The 10,635-nt window shown below is 32.4% G+C and overlaps 1 protein-coding gene across 1 annotated transcript; it reads right to left on the reverse strand.

The window, feature by feature from the left end:
- Window positions 1-3,116: 3,116 nt before the first annotated feature.
- On the reverse strand, window positions 3,117-5,709 carry LOC127714192 (uncharacterized). Its single transcript, XM_052220206.1, has 2 exons — window positions 5,524-5,709; window positions 3,117-4,736 (listed from the first exon to the last, which is right to left on the reverse strand). Exon 2 carries the CDS (start codon window positions 4,558-4,560, stop codon window positions 3,211-3,213), a length of 1,350 nt encoding a protein of 449 aa, XP_052076166.1. The 5' UTR covers window positions 4,561-4,736; window positions 5,524-5,709; the 3' UTR covers window positions 3,117-3,210.
- Window positions 5,710-10,635: the final 4,926 nt, after the last annotated feature.

Below are 10,635 nucleotides of genomic sequence, written 5' to 3' on the forward strand. Positions count from 1 at the left end.
TATGATTTGCTAGGGTGGACAGGAGGATTTTTCAAATGAATATCCTGGCCTGGTAAGAGCTGAAAATAAATAACCTTACATTAGACAGGATGAATATTCTGCAACACAAAATAAAGGAATCAATCGTGTACAAAAGTGCAAATAAAAATAAGCATGCGTAGCAACAGAAGAGATTAAAATGAGTAGTCAATCCGAAATTATCCTCCTACTTTCCCCCAGAATATCAAATGGTGATCCCCTAGTAAGATGTGTTGAAAGTACATAAATTAACTAATTATTGGACTTATCAGATAATGTATATATTATTGCCACTGGCTCAAGATAACATCAGAAACATTTTAGCTGTTTTGTTTTCCTTAACGGTAAACGGGAGATAAACTGAATTTAAAACATAACAATGCATGCAGTTCTCTTCAGGAAAATACAAATGTGATTTCTTAACTATATTATCTATGTTAAACGTTTCCAATTTTTCACCATAATTAACTGACCAATTTTTACTAAATTCGATATACTTATATACCTTTATGGAGTTATTTCCTTTCAGAAAGACAGGTCATTCTTTTGACGAAACAACCTGGACGATACCAAGTTTCAATGAAATGTGCTTCAAGGGATAAAATAATGGCATGCGTCAGGTCATTATTTTCCTTGATTTAAATGCAAACTACAGATTACTTAAAATATAATAGTTCACCCTGATTCTCAACTTTGAAGAAAAAAATGTATTGCCAGACAAAAGAGAGAAAACAATTATTCTGAAGAGTTTGTTAGAAATTGTTGAAAAAATAATCTGCTTTTCCGCGATAAAAATGGCATGAAACTAGAGGAAAAAAACACAGCACCCCTTTTATATATATTATATGATAAATTACTTACAAAGCGACTTGTATTTTTCGTACATCTTATCAATTCAGTTGCTTCTTGCTTCATGTAATTTCTATACCATTTATATTGTAACTGGACAGTGATTTCTAACGTGTATACATGTATCTGGATTAATTAGTGAGTTTTATTTCACATTAGAAAAGAATACCCCACTTCAATGTGATCGGTAAACTAGATACTACTCCTTGAAATCTTTGCAGACTATAATATTTTTTGACGGTATATAAGTCAGATACTGCATATTTTAAGGTGTTTCTTGTTGAATATCACACCTCGTGGTGTCAGGATTGCCCAAATATTTTTTTTATCAATCCTGACACCCCTCTGTGTGTTATACGACAGGAAACACCTTAAAATATGCATTATCCATGACATAATTAACACGCACAGAATCAACAATGTGTATAAATATTAGAATGTCTTCAAAAACTGGTATTTTGCGATTTTGTTATCCCTTCAAAAATTCTAATTTTAAAGACCTTAATCTATTTGCAAAAAAATTCCAACAATTCAATTAAAATAAAGAAGTTAAAAAAGATATATAAAATAAACCAGTGGGGCAATTGAAAACTACGAGCAAAGAAATTAAAGCATACAACACCATGTTATACTTTAGAATTGTGCTGAACGATTGGAACAAGAACATATCAATAATATCAATAATGAATGTAAAAATTTCGTACGGAGCGCAGTCAGTTGAACCAATTAGGTAGCAATGGTACAATATAGCTTGAGGTCTTTTCGACTTATAAATTTTGATATTCATTTTGTCTGCATAATGTGCACCGTCTTAATTGACTTGTGATGTATTATTGAATGTCCTGCATGTTAAAATACCCTTGCAAAAACACTAGCCAGGGAAGTACAATGTACAGTTTTTTTGCAAATACTAACACACAGTAACATCCAGTATCATAGGAAACGACAGGAAACTTTATGGAATATGTTTTAGGAAGCTGATAAAAAATAAGCGTGTTGTTGACGTTCTATAATGTAGATTATGTCAACTCATTAAATGACTCAAACTATGGTCAGTGTTTACTGTTTCAAAGGTTCATTTATAACAAGGGTTAGATGATTTTTTTTTTAAATTTGGAAAACTGTTATGATAACGAAGTATAAGTGTCGTGTCACAGATGACCAAGAATGCTTGATTTGTCGCAACCTCAATCCATTTCAGATTAGGTATAATTTAAAGTTTGTGAAAATAAAGTCACTAGCGCTCTCGGGCCCTTTGGCTCTCTTCAGGCGACGATTTTACAATGTCAACTGACGGAATCAAATGACGTATTTGGTGTACTTAAACTGGTTCCTTTAAATGGTATGAATTTATGAAACTGTCGTGTCCTGTAAGGATTAAAGACTGTGGGTGTTAAACTTATACAGTTTATTGTGTAACTATCCCTTTGCTTTTTGTGTCGTTTTTGCTGTGCATATACTGATTATGTGTCAAGGATGGATACCCCATATCCTCTGTTTTTCTATTATATCTGTTTATCTGTTTTGTATTGATTTTGTTCATTGTTGAATGCCGTGCAGTGACGTATAGTTGCTAACACCCTGCATCATTTGTTCTCTGTCATACCACATCTTCTTTTTTTTAAATACATGTATAAGGTATGAAAACCCATTAACTATGCATTAGTTCTGCAAGGTGGATTGACTAAAAATGAAAGACGGAAATCTGAATGCCACTGTACAAGGATATTTGACAATCACCCAATCATTTCAATTATCTTTGTTTGTGTTCCTTGTTCTTTTCGTATTTCAATTGAAAAAAGGAAATACTTGCAAAATCACAAAAAAAGACAAACAATAAAGAACAACAGATGGTCCAGATAGCCTGACTTAGAACAAGCAGATGATGTGTTGAAGGGTCCTCGTGCGTGCAAATTGCCCCCTTTTACCTATCAATACTAAAAAAAAACAGAATAAATATTTTCTTAGTGCGACTACCCAACAGGATGTCACTAGTTTGAACAAGGGAATAAAAAACGGCACATAATCTAAAAAGCACGGTAAAAACTTGCTCGCTACTACAGGAAGCTAACTAAGGTTGATTAAGATGTTGGTTATATACTGCCACTCAAGAAAAACAAATAATAAGAAACACAAATCTTTCAGGTTTTCATGAAGCATCACTAATACATTTGTATTTGACAGAGGCCGGTTATTAATAGCCATAACCGCGGTATGTACACTGGCTTCAATAAACAAAAGTTGTTAAATGCAAAATGTATGAGTTTATTCCTTAAAAACATCAACGAAAAAAAAAAATCACAAGTCATGTAACTCTCTTTTTGAGTTTATATTTCAGTAAATTTAAAAATTTGTATTAGTTTTTCTTTGACAATAATTCAATGCATCCTTTATTTTGTTTTCTTTTACTGTGTTGTTTCCATACAAAGGAATGGAAACATATGTTAACCCTAATAAATAACTCAAACGCATGTAACATACATTTGCCTCCATTGGTGAAAACTCTATAACACATGCTCCTTTAGGTGATGCAATCAGATTTACCATGCCTCCACCATGTGGACCAATCACAATCGAAGCATTTGCAAAACGTTGTAACTGATCATGTAAAGATGGTAAAAAATTATCATCATGGAGAAAAAAGTTTATGTTTGCTTCTTTTGCAAATTTTTCAACGAATCTTTGAATTTTAGCGAAATGTGGCATGACACGACTTTTATTTCTTTTAATTAATAAAATAGTGTTTCTTTTGAATGGAACACTAATATTTATTTTTGTATACAGCCATTGGATGTGATCCTGAGAGGGACTACCACATTTCCCGATTTCAGGAACAATTAAATAATCAGCTAATATTGTACCATGTATTACACGTTTTTCATTTATCCCAACTAATTTTAACCATTGCAGCACCAATTTATTTTTCTGAGTCACATGTATAAAACTGCTCCATTTTTCTGTCTCAGTAATATATGCTAATCCAACTAGAGCTTCCATAGGAAAATGCCATGCTCCTTCACCCCAGAATACTGCAATAGACACAACGCGTTTATATCTCGTCACTGTCGCATTGTGCATCAGTAATTTGTTTTCAGACAAACATCCCCCATTTCTAACGGCAAGCTGTTTTGTTTTATGTATAATCCATCCATTAGAGAACACAATTACATCATAAAACGTTGCTTTTCTTCCGCTATATATTTCATTTTCACTTAGTCCATTCCAACGTCTCAGTCGATTCAGATCATTGCGCTCGATAATTTCACCAAGTACCTGATAACCTTTTCTCTGATTTTTATAAAGACTTTGTGTATTCTCAGGGTCAAGTTTCAAAGTGCCTAGTGAGTGATTTTTATGTGAAATAGATAGATGATATGTTATATTAAACCAACTTTGAATATATTTCTCCCAAATAAAAGGAGCATTTTTAACCTCAAATTCACAATCAACATACAGCCAGCCAGAAGACGATTCTACTAAAGACAAAAACACAGAGTTCAGTCCTTTTTGGGCAATGTTATAATTGCTTATTTTGTCAGGTTTACGGATATTAGTTCCGATCGATTGATGAAAAAAGATTTCAAATGAAATGATTAACGCTGATAATGTGATACATAAGATTATCTTTCTTCCTAAAAACAATGATTTACTTCTGTTCATAATTGCCACACATCGTTCCTTCATTTGACACATTCGTTAACAACAACCTACATGTATGGCACCTTGTGTAAGATTGTTTGAATCATTGCAACAATTAAAAGTTAAAAGTACTTTTAAATACATAAATGTAAATATACTCTGCAGTTTGCTATTTCTAAACTGACTGATATTTCAGGAATGACTTTTTTGACTGTCCACTGTTCAGCACCCTGAAAAGTAGATAAATTGCAATTTAATGTTTGACGTAAATGTTGCTAATAAATACTTGAAGAGGAAGAAAAAAGAATTAAAATCTTTGAAACGATTCTGAATTCGAGTAATGTTTCTATTGGCTTAAATTGTATGTTTGTATGTTCTAGATTTAAAGTTAAAAGCCGAGGTGCAGGAATATTCGCTGTCCCGTTTGAAGTAGTTTAACTATATTACTTTTTCAACTGCACAGCCATGCTAATTAGTTCCTTTATTTGTATAGTATACCCATACGATCTTCTGGTATCCTGCCTCTATGTTGCGCAAACGGTAATGTAAAAAATACGTTTTAAATAGTTTCATGTTAAGGTTCCCTCTGCTGCTTGCTCTGAAACCATGTCGATTGCTTTAACATCATAGAAAACTGTTTGGAATTAAAAAAAAAAAAAACTATACATAAAAGGGTCAATCTTACACTGCAGGATAAAAATAATTAAAATACATTTTTGTAAAATAGTATATGTATTATTCCCTCCTGTGCAACAGGAGAATTTAAGGCGGGTATGACCTATCTTCCTGTTTCTTGAACTCATAAAAATAAAAATGTTGTATTTTCCTACAATTTTCACATTTTATGTAAACAACTGATATTGTAAATTTTAAAACGCTGGTCTACATGAACATGATGTAGTCTTGCTTTACTGATGGACCTCTTCCCATACCTTCCGTTATTGACGATATATTTAAAATGATTTAGTAGCGGTATGTTTATTGAATTATAATTTATGATTCGTACATAATAATTACCTTTTGTTGGTGTACATGTTATCATACCATTGTAGAATATATTAACGGGCAATTATTCCTATATATACAAATATATAAATTTTTCCAGGTTACAAAAGTCCTAAAATAAACTGTTGTGCTTAAAGAAAAGATAACCTCAAAAGTGCAAAATCTTTTGATATCTCGTTTGTTTACACACACTTCATGTCTTTACAAAATAATCCAACATGTGTACGATTGTAGAGTTATCTAGGCTGATCTGAATTTAAATTAAAACGTCTTCCATAATCTGGATTTTAAATAGTGTTCGGTTCATATACGATCAATTTAGATATATCTAGTTAATATTTGTATTTCTTTGTTTCTTTAATTAAATAGACGAACTACTTCGATACAAAAGACAAATAACGTATTCATAGGAAAGAAGTGTTTAATTCATTAATATAATTTTATAATAATTCACAGTAAGTGTAATGTAAATGAAACATGACTGTGTATTCCTGCAATGTAAGTTCGCAGACAAATCTTTAAGACTGACAATAATTATCGAATATATTCACCAAATTTTGTTTCTCTGCAATACCTAAGTAAACGCCTTATAGAAGGTTAAAAAGACTACGAATTAAGGCTACAGTAATTTACCGATGTTACAAATTCGTAAATTGCTTAAGGGCATACGATACAGTAGCAGGGGCAGATAATAACGTTTTCAAAACTTTTCGTGTTGTTTTCGCGACGTTTTTAATCAGAAAGTTGTAATTTCGCGATGTTTCTAATAAGAACGATTACATTTCGCGACGTCGCTTTAGATGTAGTCATATTTGCGGAAATCCACTGACGTCATAATCCCGATTGCGCGAATTTGAAAAAAATACCTGCAATGAAAATCGGCCAATTCACGAGAATTGTTATATTTATTCATTAATTATGTTATTTCATATGGGAAATGAATAAGAGATATGAAAAACATAAGACGTCGATGAGAGAGAGACCCAACTACACAAAAAAAAAACATAAGTAATTAATATAGTAACTTCATCATTTGGATAACTCTAAATCGTAATGAGAATTGTACGGATAAATTTAACAGAGACTATCAACAAAATGACAAAAAAACGTAATAAATAATGACAGCGCATCTTACTGTTCCTGACTTTAAAAAGGTACATTAAAGAGTTTAACGGCATTTTTAGAATTTAACCCGTGGAATATATAAGTGTACGAAGAAGAATTGTCAGTTAAAATTACTCAGTTATAAGCCCCGTATTATAGACCAAAAACAAAAACGCACCCGTTGATGTGCTAAGCATATCCCCTATTTACATATTTAGAGAGAAAAATCGGCACACAGGAATTAGGTATTTGACAGACCAGAGTTGCAACTCATTGATGTTAAGTTACTGACCAAATACGAAGTCTTTTTGTAAAGTAGTTTCTCAGATAAGAAACAAAATATTTGTTGGACCGGACAAACAATGTGGTTGCACTCACTCCTAGATTGAAGGTATAATACAGACAAGTAATTCAATGATTATATGTACCGTAATAAAAAAAAATACTCTGAAGACAAGCTTAGGTAACTTATCTATTGATACAGAATCATTAAATCTCATGCTCTAATATCGACTGCTGTATGAAATGATATACTACACTGTAATTGACTAAACTGACCCGATTTAATGTGGGTATGATTTTGTGTTCATAAAGGTTTGGCAAATATGATGCTATTTTACGAGGAGCCAGCTTTATTAATTTTCATGATTAATATCATTGGTTTAAAAAAAAACACCTTGGCTCTACCACTGAAATTGACAACGTAGTATAGTGAACGGCGGGAAAGATTTCACGACGTTGTTGCGAATAAAACGTCCCATTTTCCAATAAAAATTAGGGTTTTTGCTTTTATTGAGACCGGTTGTGTCGACAGGTTCAACATTTCCCCTGGAAATCATGCCAAAATATGTATTTGAATGGCAATGCTGCTTATTCGAGTGTGCATACAGGAAATTTGTAGTTTATTAATTTGACAAGTTAAAAGGAAGTACATACATCCATCCACATTGAAGAAAAAATTATCATAGATGTCGCCCTTTCATTGCAATTAAACTGTTTACGATGTCAAATCCTGATTTTCTTACGCTTTTTGACATTTCTTAATCTTCAATTGAAATACATGTATGTTTTTTTACAGAAACAGAAGGCTTTGTAAGGCAACTATAGCTTGTGATTTCTAAAAGGTGACACGCTAAAAAGGTAGAACATGCTACACAGAGGAATAAGTGATCAGTATGCCGGAGTTTCTTATTGACAACATATTTGTTGAATTTGGAGGTAGACTCTTTCAACAATCTGTCGACATTCCTATGGAAACGAACTGTGCGCCTCTCCTTGCCGACCTCTTCTTTTTTTCATACGAGTTTAAGTCCTCCAGACACTTGTCAAAAACAAGAAGATCAAAGACGCCAGATCATTTAATGTTACATTAAAATATATTGATTTTGTTCTTTTCATTAATAATCATTTTGATTGGGTTCCATTAAAATATCCTCCGGAACTAGAAATTAAAGAAACAACAGACAAGGCTTCCTCCGGCTCATTTTTAGACTTATACCTCGATTTTGACATAAGCGGTCATCTCAGTGTCAGAATCTATGACAAACGAGACGATTTTAAGTTTGAAATTATAAATTTTCCCCACCTTAGCAGCAATATACTAACTTCATCTGCATATGGGAAATACATTTCCCAACTCATTCGGTATTCAGGAGCTTGCAGCTGCTACTCATACTTTATAAAACGTCACCAGTGTCTGAGCAGATAAACATTCCGTATCAACTTCATAAATAAAACACTATGGTCTTGAAGAATAGATTCTAGATACTGACGTTGTTTATCTTTTTAATTACGTGTTATAGTGTTCTTTTTATTTGTCTTCTATAATTTTAACCTTTACTGTTTAGTCCATTTTTGGTAATATGCTTTTGGTGTTGCTCGGTTTTTATTCTTCCCGGCATTGTATTATTGTTCTATGGTCATTTGTCTTTTCTGGTCTTTCATTTTGGTTTATGTACTTTTTCTATTGAGTGTCTATATGCCATTTTGTTTTTCTTTGTTGAAATACTTATTTCTTTTTGTAGTAATTAAGATTATAACACAATGTTGACTGCTGTACCTCAATTTTTGACATTTTCACCTATTATGTCTGTTTGTTTGCTCACACATTGCTGTAAATATAATGGTATTATATGCAACTGTCATACAAGTGAGAGGATTAGCTCGCTATAAAACCAGGTTTAATCCACCATTTTCTACATAAGGAAGTGCCTGTACCAAGTTAGGAATATGACAGTTGTTTTCCATTCGTTTTTGAGCTTTTGATTTTGGCATTTGATAAATGATTCTTAGTGTTGAATTTTCCTTGGAGTTCGGTATTTTTGTTATTTTACTTCTTTATAACTATCGTTACACACGTTATAAGTGCAAGATTTACACATACTTTAGCAATAGATATTGATGTGAAAATGTGGAGACGCTACCCTCAACTATATCCCTATGAACATTCACAACTCAAACTTTTGTTTATCTTGGTACAAAGAAAAGGCAATTTTATTGTTAGGAAAAACATAAGGTTCGAATTCAAAACTGTTAAATGAGTCAGATAGTACATGTAGGTTGGATTATCATGCCAATCATTGTGTTCATTTGAAGTCTTCTCCGTTACGGACGGAAAACCTGACTTTATTCCTTAGGAACATTCACATTATTTTTAAGTCTTTATAAAAAATAAAGAGATGTGGTACGATTCACAATGAGACAGCTATCCATCAGAGTTCAAACGACGAAGATAAACGATATTTCCTGATTTAATTTTTCAGCACTTTTCGAAACCCATTCAGGAAGAATGTTTGCAACGTAAAAAGGATCATCGATATCACGTATGGTGTCCATCTTATCTATTCAGTAACTTTCAAGGCAGACCGAGTTGTCTTTCCTTATGGGTATATCTCCCTGAATTTCGAAAACTTGCTATGTATTAAACACTAAAGCCATAAGAGAAAAATGAAATTCTCATGTTGGGAAAAGTCCCTTTGCTAATGGCAATACTTCAAAGCATTTGGTCGAAATCGATGGATCTTTATGAGGGATAACTTTGTGCACAAAAAAACAAAAACAAAAACCCCGACTCCCTCAAATTTCGACAACTGTTAGATTTAAATACCTAAGATTTTCAGTAATAGTCTTCTTGGCCCCAAACCTTGATAAAACATGTCAAGGTCTCTGGGACATTTCCAGCATATTATTGGATGAACATAACAACAGTTATGTAATAATGGGTTAGGTAAATAATAAATACAGTTTGTTATAGCATTCCAAACATCCTTATGTTTTGATTGAAAAGAAACAACCCCTCTAAAAGTTAGGAAATCCTAATCGAAGGTTCCAAATTATTGTAAAATTCTGACAAAATCAAACGCCTAACTGTATCAATCAATAAAACGACTGGAAAACAACTGTCATATTCATGACTTTTACATGCATTTTAAGATGAAAATGGTGAGGTACCTGGTGGAAAATATTGAGAAGATCAACCCAGAATTTTGCTATATTTAAATGAAAAATTGTAACCAAACACATAACGTTCAAGAAATATCTTGTGTTCCCATTATCTGGAAAATAAAATAAGAAGAAAACAATAAGGTCCTCATCAATGGACTGCTTTTCATGTGACGTCGATAAGGTCAAAACCAAAGGTCACATAGTAGATATGTTTTTGTAAACATTTTGGGAATAGGAATCAATACAGAAAAAGTAAGTGAGTAAAACAACTTTATTAATTGATGACGTAAAGGTAACGACTAAAAATCCAAATAGAAAGTTCACGAAATGTTACAGACGGCCATAAGGAAAAACAGGAAAAAAATCACATACCGGTACCATTAAAACCAAATAATCAACATGATATGAAACGTAGACGAAATGTAGAATCTGATTATAAAGATTAATGTGTGTGCATGTTCCAAACAATAATTAGTGTTAATACATTTAGTAAGTATGGTTTATTTTTAAATCGTGCAATAAATTCTCGACACAAAGAAAATTAACAATTCATTCAGTAGAGGAAACAGTTCTATG

Source organism: Mytilus californianus, unplaced genomic scaffold (assembly GCF_021869535.1).
Source record: "Mytilus californianus isolate M0D057914Y unplaced genomic scaffold, xbMytCali1.0.p SCAF_9, whole genome shotgun sequence".
Taxonomy (NCBI): Eukaryota; Metazoa; Mollusca; class Bivalvia; order Mytilida; family Mytilidae; genus Mytilus; species Mytilus californianus.